Source organism: Hakea prostrata, chromosome 9 (genome assembly GCF_041222555.1).
Source record: "Hakea prostrata isolate BN-2017 chromosome 9, UWA_Hpros_2, whole genome shotgun sequence".
NCBI lineage: Eukaryota > Viridiplantae > Streptophyta > Magnoliopsida > Proteales > Proteaceae > Hakea > Hakea prostrata.
In genome coordinates, this window is record NC_142608.1 from 60,838,210 (window position 1) to 60,859,765 (window position 21,556).

The window sequence follows — 21,556 nt, forward strand, 5'->3', positions numbered from 1 at the left end:
GAAAGCTGGAGATCTTAAAGTTCTAAATCTCAAATCTTGCCATCAATTATGTAGAACTTCTGATTTGTCAAGAAACCAAAAACTGGAGGTACTGATTCTTAGTGACTGTCAAAGGTTGGTAGGGTTTGACCCATCTTTTTGTAATCTCAAGAACTTAGTCACAGTAGATATGAGTGGTTGCGAGAGGTTAGTTCATCTCCCAACTGAAATAAATCAGTTGACCTCTCTCAAAAAACTTGATTTGAGATGGTGCTGGTGTATAGAGTATCTCCCAGATGAAATTTGTCAGATTGCTTCTCTTGAATCACTCCTCTTAAATGGATTGTCGTTTCTCAAGAAGCTGCCAGAGAAATTGGGTGGAATGATCTCCTTGACAACACTCGATTTAACTGGCTGCATGAGTCTGGAAGAACTCCCAATGGAAATTTGTCAGTTGGCTTCTCTTAAAACACTCTGTTTGAAGGGATGCAAAGGTATAAACAACTTGCCAGAGAAATTGAGCAGCATGGCCTCATTGACAATCAGTTGATCCAAAAGGACGCTATAAACTTGTTGGGTTGCATATAAGTCCTCCTCATCATTGGGAATCATGATCACTTTTGATTTTTAAAGACACAAATTTGGTTGAGGTCAATGCATCTTTTTGTCATCTCAAGAATTCAGTCATTAGATATAAGCAGCTGAGAGATCTAGTGTACTCCTCAGTTGAACTTTGTCAGATTACTTCTCTGGAAAAGACTTCTTGTAATTTGCTACTTTAGCCTAGTGCATGGAAAAACTTGATTTTAAGTATTGCACAAGTTATTTTGCAAGAGGCTTTTGCAATTTCAGAATGTGATTCCTAGAAACTAACTGCATTTCAAGTATTGAAAATTCTTATTCAATCGGATAACACTGAACCAGATTAACTTTTCTTGATAATGTGGGTCTGAAAAATATAATACTTAGATGCCCTCTTCACTGCTGTCACACCATGGTAATCTAAATGATGCATTGTCATGCTGTAAATGAAGGATTCACTTATTTTATTGGATGAACATAATGCTTCACTTACTAGGCCATGCTTGTTTCAAGGACAGGATTTCCAATCGAAGTTGTGGGTCCCATTATATGTAGCTTCTGTGACCATACAAGTATACAACATCCACAAAAGTTTTGCAGGATCAACAAGGTTACACATTGAAGCTAGTTTGTCCATTGCATCTCTGTCAAAGAATAGAAAGACATCCAAAATTGAAAGAAGAGCAATGGCACAATATTACTAATAAAATAACAACAGCAAATCAACCATTATGAGAAACCACAAGCTGATGACTGGTATGAAAACTTTTACCCTGCAACAACTAGGAAATGGTGTATTTGCTATTTCACAATGTAGAAATGGTAGACATATATTAACATATATTGTGCTGACATAGTAAGTTTACTTACTTTCAGGCATTAGCATTGGTTCATCTTCCTCACTCTTCTATCTAAATTGCTTTGGAGGTTTGTTTCCTACTTCTAGTTTTTGTCACATCTTTTGCTTTTGCTGCATGCTTTCCTATGAAAGCTAAGACACAATTTAAGGAACAAAAACAAGTAATGGTCAATGAAACCTCATTAGATATTAGATAGGAAGGATCTGTTAGAGATCAAATTGCATGTAGAATTATACATTTCTGGGCTAGAAATGGTAGTCGCAACTCGCAACTATATAGCATACAGAAACTGAGCAATATACACAAACTTTTGTTTGAACTATGAAAAAAATCAAGGCAGAACTGTTCATACAAAATCGAAGGACTTTTTGTTTGAACTATGAAAAAATCAAAACAGAACTGTTCGTACAAAATCGAAGGACTGACAGGCCCAAGAACACCAACCGTCTAAAAGGACTTTTGGAGATCCAATGCAATGTGGAGATTCAATTTCTGCAATTGCATAAACTACATTGGCTATATATAATACCCATGTGGAACCATTTGTTGTATGTACTGAACTGTATACTTGGAGGGTGGGCCTTGGAGCAATGGTAAGGTTGCTCCATTGTCTACTGATGACCATTGAAGGTTTCAGGTGTGGAAAAATAGCCTCTCTGCAAAAGCTAGGGAAGGGCTGCATACATTATGACCTTCTCTAGACCCTGTGGTGGCTGGAGCCTCCTGCACTGGTGATATCCTTTTGTCTGCAGGTATCATTTTTCTATTTCTCCGTAGAGATATTCCAGGACTACTTATTCATCTAGACATTAAACTTCTGAATCGCTTGAGTCCAACTTCTTATCTATGAGGCTATTATTGCCTAGCTGGACTACAGTGCTTGATCTTCAGTCTGTTAATTTTAAAAGAGATTCACAGCTACATTTACACATTCTTTCTATATTGATTCTTTCATGGATTAGTGGTTGTATCACACTATCATGTAGGTCTGTAGGGAAATTCCTTCAGAAACACCCTGCTTTGTTAGGAAAAGTGCTTGAGAGTGTTGAATGGCAATTTGATTCATTAATGGCATCAATCTTGAGCCTTCAACTCATTCATTTTTCCAGTATACGATCTTCCATCATGGAATCTTACAATGAGATTTCAAGTAGGGATTTATAACAAGTCACCTGTTCTGTTGATATGGACCCATGTCACACATCTAAAATCACCAAATGCTCTGCAACCTCGACTCAATCTCTCATTCATATTTACTTTCCACCTACCCAACTTCATTTTGGTTGAAACATGGTACCAAAGGCTTCAGCAGAAGCAGAATCTGGGGAAGCATTTTTGCCCACAATATCACCCCAAGGCCCTGGATTTTATTGCAGTAGATTGGCTAGCTTTCTATATTAGGGGGTGAGGACTATTTCATATACCATGAGGGAGAGTTGAACTTATAACCCTCACTAAGAGGAATTGGTCATTGCCAACTGAGCAACCTTGTGATGCTCCCTGAGATTTTTTTTTTTTCTTTTTTTCTTTTGGTGGTGAATGTTAACCATGGTTCAAATAGTTTCATTAGAAAACACCCCTAATAAGATGAAAGCCTAATTTAAAATTATTTGATGAATTTAATTATTTTTTAAAAATTTCAAAAACCAAATTATATAGGACTTGAGTTGAATAAAGTAATAAATCTATATAACTAAAGGGGAAATTTTAGGGACTCCCAAAAATGAATAGTGAAAAGCATAGACACCCCAAGAATATATCAAATTGGTAGACACCCCAAAATCTCTCTTAAATTTGCACAATGGTACAAATTTCGTTAAGTGATGGTTAGATAATCTCATAATTCCTAATTTGCCCTTATGTCTTATGACTTTATAGTATTGCCCTTAACCTTGTTTATACTTTGGAAAAGTTTCCTTGATATATTGTATTTGAATATTCTTTTTTTTACTTCATAAAGTTATTCAAAAAAGTTTTATTTCTTTAAAATATAAGATATAATGGATAGCAAAAATCAATGCCAAAATTCAAATTAATTTTGGTAAAAATCATTTGAATTTGAAATTTGAATGTATAAGTAAATTATTAAGAAAATTCTGAATTACTCTTACTCCTAAATTCAAATTTTGGGGTGTCTGAAATTTGTACTATTAAAGTATACATAAATTTGGAGTTTACTTTCACGTTACTGTTCACGTGAACAGTGTTTTTGCTGTTGTTTTGATTATATTTTCTATTTCTAATGTGGGAATCTTGCTACATAAGTTTTGGGAGTTTTTTAGAAAGCATAGTTTCTATTTTGGTGGTAGTTTCTATTTTCAGAACTTTCTATTTTAGGAGTTTGGAAGTTACTAAAGCTATAATATTTTGTTTCCTTCTTCTAGAGGACAATTACTTGTCTCTCAAGTTGTATTAGATTCATTAGAAGCTATAAATAAAAGTGTTCTATGATTCTAGTCTCTTTAGCTAAGAATCACAGGTCTTTTCTACTAGTTCTTCATCTCTCTTCTCTTCTTCTTCTTCTTCTCTCTTTTCTTTGTTCAAGTTCAACTGCTATTTTGATTGTTTAAAGCTTGTTTTCTAACATGGTATCAAAGTTGTGAAGCGTGCAGCCACCTAATGCTGTATATTATGGACTGTTAGATCAGATATTCATGTGAACTGATATTCTCTACCTATTACCTTACTCTTACACGTTCCAGAACTTGGATACCTTTGTTACCTCTCTTTTTTTTTTTTTCCTCCTATTCTGTCCTAAGGTTGCAGAATTTTGTTTTCTGCTCATTCTACTTCAAGTTTTGGAAAACTGATTTGAGTGCTATCTACCTCAGTTTAATGTTTTCACTTACACGTGACTCAATCATGAGTACGGCTGAATCAAAAGGATCTCAAGGAGATCATGTAAACGTTCAAATTACATCTATCAAGCTCAAAGGTAGTTCTAATTACTTGTTGTGGTCACAAGCGGTTCGGGTGTACATACTTGCAAAAGGTAAGCTTAAGTTCATTGAGGATGAACCTCCTGTTGAGACTGACAAATCCTATTTTAGTTGGATCCAAGATGATGCAATCATCAAAATTTGGATGTGGAATAGTATGGCACCTGATATTGCAGCGAATGTTATGTTCCATAAGACTGCAAAGGGAATATGGGATGATTTGCAAGAGACTTATTCCCAAGCTAAAATATGACTCGGATTTTTAGCATTTATGAAAAGCTATTTCAATTTCAGCAAGCTGACAAGTCTCTGCAGGATTATTACAACTCCTTTAAAGGCATAATGGAGGAGTTGAATGTCTTTCAACCTCTCACCACTGATATAGAGAAGCTAAAGGCCCAACGGAATGAATTTTTTGGGTCTAAGTTTCTTGCAGGATTGAACCCTGAACTGAAATCTGTTAAAGGACATCTTCTTGCTGGTGAGCATGTCCCTAATCTTAGTAAAGCATATTCTAGACTTCAACGTATTGCCTTGCCTAAAGGGAGTTCTCCAAACAAAAGTTCTAAAGGAGAAAATTCAACCTTCACTACCTCTTATGGAAGGGGACGTGGTCGTGGTTCAGGGGGAGTTAGTAGGTCTTTTGGAGGTCGTGGTGTTCAATTGTCTGATAAGACATCTCGACTTTGTACTCATTGCGGTAAAACAGGGCACTTAGTGGAAGCTTGTTGGGCCAAACATGGAAAACCAGAGTGGGCCAAGCACCTTGTCAATCATGCCGTTTCTGATGGTGGTACTGATACTGTAACAAACAACGATAGTGGTTCTGGATCTTCTTCAGGGGACTTGTCTAAGACTCTAAGAGATGATGTAAGCCAAATCCTTCGCCGATTGCAAAATATTGAAATTGGCGCTTCCACATCCACTAGTACTTCTGCTGCCACACTTTCTCATGCAGGTAACACAACACTTCTCACTTCTACTCCCACCCCTTGGATCATCGATTCAGGGGCCTCTTCCCATATAACTGGTAAGTCATCACTTTTTAGCTCTTTTTCTAAATCTACCACTAAACATTTTGTTGTCATAGCTAATGGGACTTCCACACCTATTCTAGGCTCTGGAAGTGTTTCTCCTACACCTTCTTTTACTTTATCATCCGTACTTCATGTTGCTAACTTTCCTTTTAAATTATTATCTGTTAGTCAATTAACTAAAGCACTAAACTGCTCTGTGACTTTTACTCCCACTTATTGTGTTTTCCAGGACCTTCACACGAGGAAGACGATTGGTGGAGGGTGTGAAAGGAACGGACTTTACTATCTGGACTATGCTACCCCTATTGCAGCTCTTTTTGATGATTGTGTAGATGCTCTCCAGTGGCATTGTCGTTTAGGCCATCTGTCTTTACCTAGATTAAAAATTTTATTTTCTTCTTTTAAATCAGTGTCTATATTAAATTGTGAAGCGTGTGAGTTAGGGAAGCATCATCGTGCCACCTATCCTCCACGCTCTATCTCTCGTAGTGAGTCCTTATTTTCTCTTGTTCATTCCGATATTTGGGGCCCTCGTAGAATTAGTAATAGGCATGGTTTTCGATATTTTGTTACTTTTGTGGACGATTTCTCCCGTCTTACATGGTTGTATCTTTTAAAGGATCGGACAGAGTTCTTAACTACATTTAAAAGTTTTATTCATGAAATTCGGACTCAATTTTCTCTTCCTATTAAAATTTTTCGGTCCGATAATGCTTTAGAATATGTGCAACATGATATATCTAACTTGTGTGATTCTCTTGGAATGATTCATCAAACCAGTTGTTCATTCACTCCTCAACAAAATGGAGTGGCTGAACGCAAAAATCGTCACCTCTTGGAGGTTGCACGCGCTATTTTGATTCAGATGAATGTTCCAAAGAGTTACTGGTGTGATGCAATTTTGACTGCTGGTCATTTAATTAACCGCATGCCTATGCCTTTGCTTTCTTAAAAATTTCCTTTTTCAATTGTTTTTCCCAATAGAGAATCGTTTTCAGTTCCACCTAAAATTTTTGGTTGTGTGTGTTTTGTTCACATACCACATCCTTTGGATAAACTTTCCCCCCGTTCTATTAAGTGTATTTTTCTTGGGTACTCACGCACTCAAAAAGGTTTTCGTTGTTATGATCTGGTTCTTCGCAAACAATTTACAAGTGCGGATGTGACCTTTTTTGAAGACACTCTGATACGCCCCTGATTACACAAGTGTATCAACGAAAGAAGAAATAGAGAAGAACAGCTGAAACATTGACTGAAACAGGGCAGAACATAGGTGAAACAGGGGAGATGTGGTAGCTACACCAGCAGCAGGTGTAGAGGAAGGCCAAGTGGCAACCCAAGAGTGGGCAAATACCACCATTTTTATTATGCACTAAAAGACAGAACTGTAGGCCAGATGGCAGCAGGACAGTGGATGAGAGAATCAAGTTTGTTAGAGTACCAGGGGATGGGAGAATAATATAAGGGAAAGAGCCGAATAGTAAAGAGGAGGAGGAAAAGAAAGGCAAGCGATCTTGTGGGAGAGGGAGCCTCTCAGGAGAAGGGTATAACCTTCGGTGTTAGTTGCAGCTTTACTTATTTCTGTTTTATCATTCCAAGAATTAGTTAGCAGATGAATAGAGTCTGTTGTAGTGATTTAAGTTGGATTGTCGTCTTAATATATATGCAATGATATTCAACTTCCTCATCTGTTCATGTTCTTTATTTATCAATCCGAGTAATCTTTCTGCTGTTGGGAGTTTGGTAGGGAGATAAGTTAGGCTAGTGAGAGGGGTCCTAACATTCGGTATCGAGCACGTCGACTCGGGGAATGGTAAGGTGAATGGAGTCCGAGTTGAATTATTGGAAGACGGTGTGAAAGACCTCAAACCCAACTCGCATTGATCGACTCGAAATAGACAAGGTAGAACAAAGTCGGGTGGCATTCATGAGTGACGAGAACATACCTGCAAAGGGAAAAGCCCTAGAGATCGATAGTCCATCGCCTGAAATTACGATGGGAAGGCGGTGGCGGCACCAACATCCGTGAGGGATAACTCGCAGAGTGTTGTCGTACAAGAGATACCGCAGACCACAACTTCCTTAGGGCGTCGCGATTTCTTTCCGAGGTATCCGGAGTTACCTATCTTCAATGGCGAAGATCCAAATGGATGGTCGGCTAGGCGGAGAGATATTTGGGCTGCAAGGGCTCACCGATGCGGAGAGTTACGGCGCGCTGATTTGCTTCGAAGGACCTGCATCGGGTGGGTACAATTCCGAGAATTACAAAATCCCTTCCATCGTGGGAAGAGTTGAAGCGGGAGTTGCGAAGCGATTCGGTTCATCACGAGCAAGAACACCACGGAGGCGATCATGGAATTGCGGCAGGAGCACGGTTGCTAAGTATCGCAACCAATTTGAGGCCCTTACCGCCGCTGCCGGAGCTAAGGAGAAGAATGGTTACAAGGGGCATTTTTGTCTGGACTGGGCGATGAAGTTAAGGCTGAGTTGCGCCTATTTCAACCTAAAAATTTAGCCCATGCAATGGATATGGCCCATTCCATCGAGTCCAAAAACAACACCCTTCGTGGGCTTAAGAAGATTCCAGTAGCGCAGCCCATTAATGGTTGGGGACAGAATACAGCCCAGAGGACGGTATCATTGAACCGAACAAACCCTGTAAGTTCACGGTCCAATCAATCAGGTCCAGTGACTCAAACCAGTACCGGTTCGAATGTGGTTAATCAAACTAATGTAGGGCAAACCACAGTGAATAGTTCGTCGTCCTCAAAAGGGGTCTCGTCTGCTACATCCGGCGGTGCAAGTAGCAGTAGCAGCGGCCGTAAATGGTTGACACCTGAAGAACTAAAAGTGAAGATGGATAAAGGCTTATGCTTCCGGTGCGATGGTCCCTACAGTCGCGGTCACCAGTGTCCATTGAAACAACTGAAGATTCTGCTTCTCCACGAAGACGAAACCCAGGAAGGAACAACGGTATTTGCAGAGACACCTATCAAAGTTGGGGAAGAGCCACCTGAGCCATTGACTGAAACTGAACTATCGTACACCTCTCTCGCAGGGCTTGATTCACCCCGTACGCTGAAATTGAGAGGGTCGATTGAAGGAAATCCGGTGGTGTTGCTAGTAGATTGTGGCGCAACACACAACTTTATCTCACAACAAATGGTACAACAGATTGGGTTGAAGGTTGAAGGGAAGAAGCAATTTCAAGTCACTTTAGGGGACGGGAAGCATGTCAAGGCCGGGGGTATGTCGTGACATTACCATATGATCGGAGCGTGCGGTTTGTGCGGGGCTCTTACCATTCGAACTTGGTGGAATCGATGTCATTTTAGGGGTGGAATGGCTCTCCTCTTTAGGGGATATTCAGAGCAACTGGAAGCTCCAAACTCTGAAGTTCAAATGGGAGAACAAACCAGTGACACTAAGAGGGGATCCCCTACTCGGGGGAGACATCTCTACATCAACTGTGGAAGGCAGCACACAAGAGGGTAGTGGAATGTGGCTGAAACCTATGCAGCGGATGTTTGGCCGGTAAATCTTGACAGGAGTAAGTGCTTTCTTGGAATATTTCAACTCCCTATTTGTAGAACCCGGGGACTTACCGCCAAGAAGACAACGGGATCATTCGTTACGTTTGATCGAGGGCGGTAACCCCCAAACCTCGGGCCATCGGTACCCACATTCACAAAAAATGAGGTGGAGAGATTAGTCGGTGAGATGTTAGCTGCTGGACTAATTCGACCCAGTGTAAGTCCATATTCCAGTCCAGTGTTGTTGGTGAGGAAGAAAGACGGAGGATGGAGGTTTTGTGTCGATTATCGGGCACTTAATAAACTCACTATACCCGACAAATTTCCTATTCCAGCGATAGATGAGTTGCTTGATGAATTGGGAGGCGGACAGGTATTCAGCAAGCTCGATCTTAGATCCGGGTATCACCAAATCCGAGTTGCTGAAAATGATGAAGAGAAGACGGCATTCCGCACACATGATGGACATTACGAGTTCCTCGTAATGCCCTTTGGGCTTTCCAATGCACCAGCGACTTTCCAGGCACTAATGAATAAGGTATTCCGCGAATACCTACGTAAATTTGTGCTAGTATTTTTTGATGATATTCTTGTCTACAGCAGTACCATGGATGATCATTTAGATCACTTACGGTGTGTTTTATACATATTATCACAAAATCACTTGGTAGTGAATCAAAAGAAATGCTCCTTTGCTGTCACCACATTGGATTATTTGGGGCACATAATTTCTGCTGAAGGAGTCTCAGCAGATCCACAAAAGATCCGCTGCATGGTCGAATGGCCACTTCCGAAGAATGTCCGGGCACTTAGAGGATTCCTTGGTCTCACGGGGTATTATTGGCGATTCGTTCGCGATTATGGGAAAATAGCCACAGCACTCACCAAGCTGTTGAAGAAAGATGCTTACCGTGGGATGATTCAGCTACTACAGCCTTTGAAGCACCGAGGCAGCAATGACTTCCGTACTTGTCTTGCTATGCCTGATTTTTGAAAGAATTTTTGGTGGAAACGGATGCATCGGGCGTAGGGTTAGGAGCTGTCCTCATGCAAGAAGGGCATCCTATCGCCTATTGGAGTAAAGCATTATCACCACGAGCCCGGCCAAATCCGTCTATGAGGAGTTAATGGCGGTGGTGTTATCAATTCAAAAATGGCGCCATTACCTCTTGGGAAGACACTTCAAAGTTCGTACCGACCAAAGGAGCCTCAAATATTTATTGGATCAAAAACTCGTGGTGAAGATCGGCAAATGGATTATGAAGTTATTGGGATTCAACTTCGAATCCTTTACAAACCAGGGTGTGAAAACAAAGCTGCCGCGCACTATCCCGGCAAATGGAGGGCCCATCCACTGTTCTAGTCTATCTGCAGCAATGTGGGGGTGGAGAAGAATTAGAAGCTGAACTTCGGACATCTAACCACTATGGCAGTGATGCAATCATTACTTAGTGGTTTGACTGCATTTTCAGATTATAAGTTGAAGAATGGGACTCTTTTCTTTAAAGAACGTTTGGTCATTCTGAGGGTTCTAAAATGATTCCTAAGCTGTTGGCTGAATTTCACTCTACTCCATTTGGGGGCCACTCCGGCTATTTTCGCACCTACTGAGAATTTCAGCGGTTGTGTATTGGGTAGGTATGAAGAAGGCTGTCAAAAATTATGTGGCAAGTTGTGAGACATGTCAGCGGAGCAAACATCAAGCCATGAAACCCGCGGGGTTGTTCTGCCTCTCCCTACCGGACCAAATCGGGAAGATATCGGTCTGGATTTTATCGGTGGATTGCCTGGGGTCGTGGTGGAGATACCATATTGGTGGTAGTGGATCGACTTTCAAATACGGACACTTCATGGCACTCACACACCCATATTCAGCAGAGATGTGGTGTAACCTTCACTAGGTTGATATCGGCTCCATGGATTTCCAAAATCCATTGTTTCGATCGGACGGGGTCTTCATGAGTAACTTTTGGAAAGAGCTGTTCGTCTAGTTGGGACCAACCTGAAATTCAGTAGTGCTTATCATCCTCAAACAGATGGCCAAACGGAAGTGGTGAATCGAGGCCTTGAGATATATCTCCGTTGCTTTTGTGCGAGACAACCAAAAAATTGGATCACTTGGCTTCCTTGGGCTGAATATTGGTACAATACTACATATCATTCTTCTACCAAGATGACACCATTCCAAATAGTCTATGGACGGAAGCCCCCACCTTTACTCAAGTGGGAAGGGAATTCTTCCAAAGTAGCTGAAGTTGACATTTACCTGAGGGAACGGGATCAGATTATAGCTGAGCTGAAAGACAATCTGCGGGTAGCCCAAGACCGTATACGGTCTTCTTCAAATCAACACCGAAGAGAGGTAACTTATCAAGTAGGCGAGGAGGTTTTTCTCAAACTCCAACCATACCGCTTCAAGAAGTTAGCCAAACGTCCCAATGAGAAGCTCAGCCACCGATACTACGGTCCATACCCTATTGAAGCCCAAATTGGTCCAGTTGCCTACAAGCTTACACTCCCACCCGATTCCAAGGTACATCCGGTGTTTCATGTTTCACAACTAAAGAAGGTGGTGGGTCTCAACATCACAACTCAGCCCTTACCAACATGTTTAACCGAAGATGGGGAACTTCAACTTACCCCGCAAACACTCCTAGACACTCGCTATTCAACTCAGGGTCATTGGAAGTGCTGATTCAATGGCAACAATTATCCAGCTGTGAGAACTCCTGGGAAGATTTTCGTGAGCTCCACAATCAATTTCCTGAATTTAACCTTGAGGACAAGGTGACACTGAAGGGAGGGAGTGTTGATACGCCCCGATTAGACAAGTGTATCAACGAAAGAAGAAACAGAGAGAGAACAGCGAAACATTGGCTGGAACAGGGGCGAACATAGGTGAAACAGGGGAGATGTGGTGCTACACCAGCGGTGTAGAGGAAGGCCAAGTGGCAACCCAAGAGTGGGCAAATACCACCATTTTTATTATGCACTAAAAGACGACCGTAGGCCGGATGGCGCGGACGGTGGATGAGAGAATCAAGTTTGTTAGAGTACCAGGGGATGGGAGAATAATATAAGGGAAAGAGCCGAATAGTAAAGAGAAGGAAAAGAAAGGCAAGTGATCTTGCGGAGAGGGGCCTCCGGGAGAAGGGTATAACCTCCGGTGTTAGTTGCGGCTTCTTATTTCTTTTATCATTCCAGATTAGTTGCGATGAATAGAGTCTTGTGTGATTAAGTTGGATTGTCGTCTTAATATATATGCAATGATATTCAACTTCCTCATCTGTTCATGTTCTTTATTTATCAATCTGAGTACTCTTTGCTGTTGTTGAGGAGTTTGGTAGGGAGATAAGTTAGGCTAGTGAGAAGGGGTCCTAACACACTCCTTATTATCTAAGTCAATCTGTGTCTATTGAAAATGTTTTGGATGATACTCCTCCTATTCCCTCTTTAGTTCCTTCCACTAGCAATGTTCCTCTACAGGTTTATCAAGCAAGACATAAGTTGCCAGAACATATTGTGGATAGTAGAGTTCCTCCTAACAATATTAGCGGCTCTCCTTTAGTGGAGCCTGAAGCTGGCCCTACGGATGTTCCTTCTTCATCCTCTCCACCGGCGGATTCTTCTAGTGGAGATCCCACTCGCCTTCGCGATGACTTACCAATTGCTTTAAGGAAAGGTACTCGTACTTGCACTTTACACTCTAACATTGTTTATCCTGTTTCCAATTTTGTTTCTACCTCTCATCTCCCTCCTAGCTTTCATTGCCTTGCTTTGTCTATGTCTGCCGTTCATATTCCAACCCATCATACCGAAGCTCTTAAAATTCCTGGCTGGAAAGCCGCTATGGATGTGGAAATGGATGCTTTACATTCTCGTCATACATGGTCTTTAGTCAACTTACCTCCTGGGAAAGATGTGGTCCGCTGTCGGTGGGTGTATACAATTAAGTACCATTCTGATAGCACGGTTGAAAGGCTTAAGGCCCGCTTGGTGGCTAAGGGCTATACACAAACATATGGTGTAGATTATTTTGAGACTTTTTCTCCCGTGGCAAGACTTAATTCTCGTCCGTGTCTTGATATCTTTGGTCGTGAATTATGATTGGACTTTTTTTCAGCTTGACATAAAAAATGCATTCTTATATGGTGATCTTCATGAAGAAGTTTACATGGAGCAACCTCCAGGGTATGTTGCTCAGGGGGAGGACAATGTTCGTGTTTGCAGGCTTTATAAAGCGATTTATGGACTCAAACAGTCTCCACGGGCTTGGTTTGAGAAATTTAGCAAGACCGTGGAGTCTTTTGGTTTTGTACAAGTGTTATTCCGATCACTCTATGTTTGTTAGACGGCAGGGTGATTGTGTTGTCATTATGGCAGTTTATGTTGATGATATTGTCCTTTCAGGCAATGATGTTGATGCAATACATACAGTTAAGGCACACTTACAAAAATCTTTCCAAACCAAAGATTTTAGGTGATCTACAATATTTCTTGGGGATTGAAGTGATCCGCAGTAAAAAAGGAGTAAGTTTGTCACAAAGAAAGTATGTGTTAGATCTTTTGACTGAGACTGGCATGCTTGCTTCTAAACCTAGTGACATTCCCATGGATCCTCAGTTGAAGTTAGGACGTGATGATGGTGACTTGTTAAATGATGTCCATCGTTACAGGAGTCTTATTGGGAAACTTATTTATCTTACTGTTACTTGTCCTGATATTTCTTATTCTCACGGTGTGTTGAGTCAATTTATGCAGTCTCCTAGGAAGGCTCATTGGGATGCAGCGATGAGAGTGCTTCGGTACCTCAAGAGTGCGCCCGGAAAAGGGCTCATCTATCGACCAAATCGGAGTGTGGACTTGGTTGCCTTTTCTGATGCAGATTGGGCTAGATCCGTCATTGATCGCCGGTCAACCACAGGTTATTGTACTTTTCTTGGTGGAAATCTTGTGACTTGGAAGAGTAAGAACCAGTCCACCATTGCTCAATCTAGTGCTGAAGCTGAGTATAGGGCTATGGCCCACACCACTGCTGAATTGATGTGGCTTCGTTCATTGTTAGAGGAAATAGGATTTCCAGTTTCTACCCCTATGAAAATGTTTTGTGATAATCAGGCAGCCACTTACATTGCTAGTAATCCAGTGTTCCATGAGAGAACGAAGCATATAGAGGTAGGTAGATTGTCATTTTGTGCGTGATGCAGTGAAGAAGAAGCTTATAGCAACTCCTTTTGTGAGCTCTACTGACCAACTAGCTGATTTGTTCACCAAAGCTCTGTTCAGACCAAGTTTTCGGTCTATCTCATTTGCAAGCTGGGCATGGGAGATTTATATGCTCCAGCTTGAGGGGGAGTGTTAAAGTATACATAAATTTGGAGTTTACTGTTCACGTTACTGTTCACGTGAACAGTATTTTGCTGTTGTTTTGATTATATTTTCTATTTAAAATGTGGGAATCTTGCTATATAAGTTTTGGGAATTTTTTAAAAAGCATAGTTTCTATTTTGGTGGTAGTTTCTATTTTCAGAACTTTCTATTTTAGGAGTTAGGAAGTTACTAATGCTGTAATATTTTGTTTCCTTCTTCTAGAGGACAATTACTTGTCTCTCAAGTTGTATTAGATTCATTAGAAGCTATAAATAAAAGTGCTATGTGATTCTAGTCTCTTTAGCTAAGAATCACAGGTCTTTTCTACTAGTTCTTCATCTCTCTTCTCTTCTTCTTCTTCTCTCTTTTCTTTGTTCAAGTTCAACTGCTATTTTGATTGTTTAAAGCTTGTTTTCTAACATGTACCATTATGCGTAACCTCTCTCTTGTTCTTGTGGTTTGTTTAGATTTCAGTAACTTCTGTTCTACAGTTCTCCAGCAAGGCAGATGCAAAGGCTTTCCCAGCACCATCGTTGAGCTGTGGTACTCTCTCTCTCTCTCTCTCTCCCCTCCTTTTACTTAAGTATCATCTTCTCATCTACAAATGAAATTTCTCCATTTCATCTATTTTATGTTACCTTTTCTTTAGTTTTGATTTGGAAGCTTTTCCTCTCAGGATGGTGCCTTCTTTACCTCCTATAGCTAAAGTACGATGCATCCGTGCATCCTTGTTCAGTTCTATTTGTATTTTTTATTTTTTGTTTGCTTTATAAAATTTTATTGGTGGGTAAGGTGATTGTGCATTCGCATGAGAAAGCACATTATAAAGATGGTTAGGAGCATTTTGAGGCAAAATGTCTTGATTATTTATGAACCCATAGAACTCTTTGGTTTCATGCAATGGCGTGTCTTCAAGTTAAAGCTATTTTGCCCAATTTGGGTTTCCTATTTAGGGCAGTGAGCCATTGAGGGAAGCTTTCTATGAACTATGGCCTTTACTTGCTACTTATCAAATTACTTGTTGCTAAAACTTCTTCAGAATGTTTTGTTCACGCCAGTCTCTGCAAATGTGATAAGTTGTAGCTTAATATTCCCCCATTTTTCAGAAGAAAAAGTATAACGGATTAAAAATTTAAGTTCAAGGAAATGTTCAAATACATGGTGGTATATATCTGAGATGAAGCACGAAATCTGACATTTGTATTGATCTGGAGTTGAGTCTCCTTCGCATGACATAAATGGGCTAGCATGAGGCCATTTGCCTGCAAATATTCAGTAGATTATATTTTCCTGTTTTTTCTAAAAATGATTTTCCATCTAGCGTTGTCAGGATTTTCTCTCCAATTTAAAGTTTTCTAGATTGGATATTACTTCCAATTTTTAGAGCCATGCATCAAAGAAAAGTTATCTTGATGGTAATTTTCTTTTACAGGAGGAGAGGTTGGTGCCATTTTCCTGGTTTCGTTTTGGGAATTTTTTTAATTTTTGTTGTTTTCTAAAATTTGGTTTAGATATCCAAAGTCATTGGTAATTCTGACTAGTTATCGTTGAGGGAAATCTTCATGATTTGATAGTATTTGGTTTTTTAGTTTGATATGCGACTTAAATGTTCTAATATAAACATGCTTTTGTCCATTATTTTTTCTTGTTCTTGTATTTGTACCACTCTTTAGTTTTCAAGTTCTTTCTATTTCAGAGCTTTCTGTGTAAAGCATAGTGGGCGGTATCATTTGTGTTTTAGATGCATAAGGTATGAAAATGCTCGTGCTATTTGAAACTCCTGTGGGTTTCGCCTTTGTTTAAAGTATTAGATCAAGGAAAGCTATCTAAAGTGGATGTAAGTACCTTGGATTAGATTGGTTTCATTGTCATTCTCTGCGCTTTGTTTGGTTCTGATGTGGAGAAAATATGATCGAACTTGGTTCATACTTGGTTTGACCTTCGACTCCGGTCGAGACGAAAGGAATCGACTCGCTTTCGAGCAAGCCGGGTCCAAGAGGTAGCTTGCTGAGGAAGAAAACTAAATCAACAACAAGCATGCCCTAATCCAACTTATGGATTAGGTTAATTACCCTAATGATGGCAGACACAGATGGACGGCTGTCACTTATCACTATTGAAAGGATAATCATCAGATAACCGTGAGGTTATCTCAGGAGTCCTCTACTAGTTCAAACTAGTAGAAGTCTATCGCTCAACGGATCTAACTATTAGAATCCAACGACTATCCGAAGAATGCTCAAATACATCCAACGAAGAAGATTCGAAGGTACACTCTATATAAACATCACTTACCTACAAAGTAAAGGAAGAGGAGAGATCCAGATCCATACACACACTTTTGGACGTAAACACTCAGATGCTTATGATCTAAATCGTATTCCAGTTATTCATTCCTTAGCTTTGCGCTTCTAGCAGGGCCGTTTGTGATTAAGTTCATCGACTGGCTTAGCCTTCGGAGGTGGACTCCTGACCCCAGCGGTCGGGCCACATCTGACGCTTTCGTTTTGCAGGTCATTCTAAGGAGATCTAAGGGCTGAGCAGATTTTGGACGCATCATTTGGCACCGTCTGTGGGAAACGATTCAGAAAGCTATGGTGACTAGATCAGCAGCAGCAGCCGCTGCACAACGCGATCTTGGTGTCCAAATCCCTGGAGTAAATAATCCAGATATTCCTCAGGAAAGTTTACCACCTCTCGAAGTAGATGGCGGTCAAGGGGGACACAATCCTCCAGAGACACTCCAAAATCAATTGGATCAATTGAAAGTCCAACTTTTGGACGTAAGTCAAGCACTCCGTGTGCTAACCAGACGAGTGGTATTACCACAAGAACCTGATCATCGCGACGCAGGAAGGCGTGTATTGCCACGGGATCAGAGATTAATTTAAGATCAGAATATCGGTCAGAACTTTCGTGAAGGTGACCGAGTGCCTAGGAGAGTCGACAATCTACCTAGGCGGGACGATCGATTTGACGGACCGCAAGGAAGTACAACTGATTCGAATACAAGGTTGGTTACAGGAGTGAGAACTCATTCACCAACTGTTAGACGAGCTATTCGTGATGAGCGGGCTTTTCGTGACGATCGGAATGTTCGTGATGATCGAGTAGTTCGTGATGATCGTTTTGTTCGGGGTCGTGATCGTGTTGCAGAAGATCATTCAACACATATTGGTCGGGAATTGGCCAATATTAATCAGAAGTTGGGACAACGGCTAAAGGAAGAATAACTGATGATATCTATTCAGTTATTCGAAAGACTCCATTTGCCGAGCCAATTGCGGGATACCAGTTTCCTCATAATTTCCGTTTACCAACTTTTTCCACTTTCGACGGCTTTGGAGATCCTACGGCCCACATCGGTTATTATCAGCAGACTATGGCAGTTGCAGGTAATTCTGATGAAATTTTCTGCAGGGTTTTTGGTTCATCTTTAACCGGAGCAGCACATAAATGGTTCTTGAAACTCCCATCGGGAAGGGTCGTGAATTTTGATGAGTTGGCGTGCAAATTCATAAGGCGATACCTGAATGGAATCCAGATCAAGAAGACAGAGGAAACCTTGTTTACTATTAGGCAAGGAAAGAGCGAATCGATCAGAGAATATCTGAAAAGATTCAATAGAGTTACAATGGAGATAGAGAATCTAGATGAGCAAGTAGCTAAAACTGCTTTGTTCATTGGACTCACTAACTGAAGACTTTTGGAGTTATTACTTCAAGATATGCCTACAACTTATGCTGAGTTGGTACAGAGATGCCAAAAGCAGGCTGAAGTCACATAAATCTTAGATGCACGCCAGGGGGACAATAAAGCCTCCACCAAAGAACAAAAGGCTCTTGAGAACAGGCAGAAGCCAAAGCAGAATGTTCGTGATCGAGTTGGAAAGCCTCAGGCATGGCGGCAGAGATCTCTCGGTAAAAGTGAGTATACTCCATTAAATACTCCTCGGGCTGATATTTTGAATATTATTAAGAAGCGAAATATTTTGAAGTGGCCTCCAAAGATTCCTTTAAAGCCTGGAGAGCAACAGGATCGAGAAAAATATTGTCGTTTCCACAAGGATTACGGTCATTATACCAATGATTGTCGTCATTTGAAGGCGGATATTGAGAGATTAATATCTCAGGGACATTTGTCCAATTTTGTTAATAGAAGAAGAGAGGAGCCACGTGAGGCTGGGCCCAAAAGGGATCGTTCGGATAGTCCAGAACAACCGAAGGAGGCTCCAAGATCTAAAAAAGGTAAGGAGGTGATTGATGCTACTCGGTCACCGATCCTTACAATATTCGGAGGCCCAGAACCCGAATCACTCTGGAGGTTGAAAACAAAATCTAAATTTGTTGGAACCGGAGAAACGAAGAAGCGTAAGAGGCCGAACGGTGAAGATTCTATCACCTTTGGCGAAGAAGATGAGAGAGGCGTTTGTTTACCTCACGATGATGCCATAGTCACCAAGGTAGAGATCGCGCGCCGAGAAGTACATAGAGTCTTAGTTGATACAGGGTCTGCTGCGGACCTAATGTCTTATGAGGTGTATCAAAAGCTTAAGGTGGATAAGGACTTGATGGAGCCATCATCCACACAGTTATATGGCTTTGCAAGATCATCTGCAATAGCGGAGGGATCTGTCCAGTTGGACCTATCGATTGAGAGTTTTCCCAAGGAAGCTACCGTCCGAATAAATTTTTTGGTGGTTCAGGAACTTCCAGCTTACAATGTTATCCTCGGGCGGCCATCTTTGTCCAAGCTAGGTGCTATTGTTTCTACGAAGCACCTGAAGATAAAATTCCCGACTGAGATGGGAATTGGTCAAGTTTCATCTAACTAGAGGATCTCTCTGCAATGCTATGTTGCCTATTTGAAGGACAAGGATGGCCCAAGGAAGATGACTGCCCTACCAATAGAAGTACGGGATGATCGGGAAGAAGCAGAAATGCAAAGGCCCGAGCCGGTAGAAAAGTTAAAGCAAATCCAGTTGTTTACTAATAATACAGAAAGGATTACTTACATCGGATTTGAGCAACTGGAAGAGTTCAAAGGAGAGTTGAAGTCTTTTCTTCAACAAAATAATGATGTATTCGCATGGTCTGCTGAAGACATGCCAGGAATCGATCGAAATGTTGCAGAGCATAAACTTTGGATAGATCCAAAGGTGAAACCAATCATCCAAAAAAGGAGAAATTTCTCCATAGAAAAGTACAAAGCCATTCGAGGCGAAGTTGAAAAACTGAAGAGTTCTGGTTTCATAGAACCAATTGAATGCTTAACTTGGTTAGCCAACGTGGTAATGGTCAAGAAGGCGAATGGGAAGTGGAGGATGTGTATAGATTGCACCGACCTCAATAAGGCTTGTCCTAAAGATTGCTATCCATTGCCCAGGATTGACCTCTTGATAGATGCAACTGCAGGATATGAAACCTTGAGTTTCATGGATGCCTACTCGGGGTATAATCAAATCCTCATGAATAAGGAGGATGAAAAATTTACGGCTTTCATGACTGATCGTGAAAGCTTCTATTATAAAGTCATGCCGTTTGGCCTGAAAAATGCAGGAGCTACATATCAGAGGGCCGTCAACAAGATATTCAAAGACCTAATCGGGAAAAATGTTGAGGCTTATGTTGACGACATGCTGGTAAAAAGCATTGCAAGGGCAAAGCATATCGCAAATTTAACAGAAGTATTCACAGTCTTGCGAAAATATCAAATGAAGCTAAATCCGGAGAAATGCGCCTTTGGAGTATCTTCAGGCAAATTCTTGGGCTTCATGGTGTCACAGAGAGGTATTGAGGCTAATCCAGCCAAAATACAAGCCTTAATTGATATGGAAGCCCCAAAAACTGTTCGGGATGTGCAGTGCTTGACGGGGAGAATAGCTGCTCTGAACTGCTTCATCTCAAAATCTGGAGAAAAGTGTCTACTATTTTTTAAGGCACTTAAAGATTTGAGGGGAAGCAAGGAAGCGAATTGGACTGAAGAGTGCCAGAGACCTTTCGAGGAATTAAAAAAAACACTGGGAAGACCACCGCTTTTATCCCGACTCGAAAGGGGAGAAGTTTTACAGCTATATTTAGTAGCATCCCTTTCAGCGGTCGGTGCGGTACTCGTTCGGGAGAAGGATAAAAGGCAATGGCCAATTTATTATGTTAGCCACGTTTTACTTGATGCGGAGACGTGGTATTCTCAGATCGAGAAGCAAGCTCTAGCTCTCATAACAGCAGCTAGGAAGCTACGGCCATACTTTCAGGCTCACTCGATAGAGGTATTTACAACTTTCCCTCTTAGTAAAGTTCTTTGTAAACCTGATTTGTCTGGAAGGATGGTAGCCTGGTCGGTTGAACTCAACGAGTTCCAAGTAAGCTTTAAGCCTAGAATGGCAATCAAAGCTCAGGCGTTGGCCGATTTTGTAGTAGAAACTACTGCACCAATGGAGAACATTGTTGAAGAGCCCACTATACCAACCATTTGGGAAGTATATGTGGACGGTTCGAGTAATAAAGACAGAGCAGGGGCTGGAATTCTTTTGAAGAGTCCAACAGGATTTATCATTCGATATGCATTGAGATTTGCATTCGAAGCTAGCAATAATGAAGCAGAATATGAAGCCCTGATAGCTGGACTCAGATTGTCAAAAGCACTTGCGCGATAGCAAATGTAACTATTTATAGTGACTCTCAGCTTATTATCAATCAAGTTCAGGGTGAGTATGGTATTAAAGAACCTCGCTTGCAGAAATATCGAGAGATTGTGCAAGCGTTGCAAAAAAATTTCAGGAATTTGAAGGTATGTCAGATTCCAAGGACAGAAAACACAGTGGCAGATGAGCTATCCCGATTAGCCAATACCAAAGAGAGAAATTTAGACCATTCGGTCTACATTGAAGAGATAACATTTCCAAGTTATCACGAGAAAGAAATTTCTTACATTGAAGCAGAGCATTGCTGGATGGATCCGATAGTGGAATATCTGAGAGATGATAAACTACCGGAGGATCAAAAAGAGGCGAGATTAGTCAGTGTACGATCCGCGAGGTTCATTATGCAAAACGGAAGGTTGTACAGAAGATCTTATTCTGGACCCCTTCTAAAATGTTTAGGTCCCGAAGGAGCGGAGTCGGCTCTGGCCGAAGTACATGAAGGGATTTGTGGCGCTCACATGGGTGGACGAGCCTTGGCCCACAAAATCCTGAGACTTGGGGTTATATTGGCCTAAAATCCAACAAGCTGCTATGGAATATGTTCGCCGGTGTA

At 41.1% G+C, this 21,556-nt stretch overlaps 1 protein-coding gene across 3 annotated transcripts in view; it reads left to right on the top strand.

Moving 5' to 3' along the window:
• Nucleotides 1-21,556, top strand: part of LOC149005963 (disease resistance protein RPV1-like) — a 41,063-nt gene that overhangs the window by 3,965 nt on the left and 15,542 nt on the right. Inside the window, exons 4-5 of one of the 3 annotated variants that reach the window (XR_016175688.1) lie at nucleotides 2-1,317; nucleotides 1,438-1,488. Coding sequence is in view for 1 of the 3 variants with exons in the window: in XM_089169511.1 (XP_089025637.1) it covers nucleotides 2-529 (528 nt within the window). In the remaining 2 variants the exon portion in view is untranslated. Of the gene's footprint in view, nucleotide 1; nucleotides 3,376-21,556 lie in introns of those variants that run through there. The other 2 variants (XR_016175687.1, XM_089169511.1) reach the window with 2 other exon arrangements.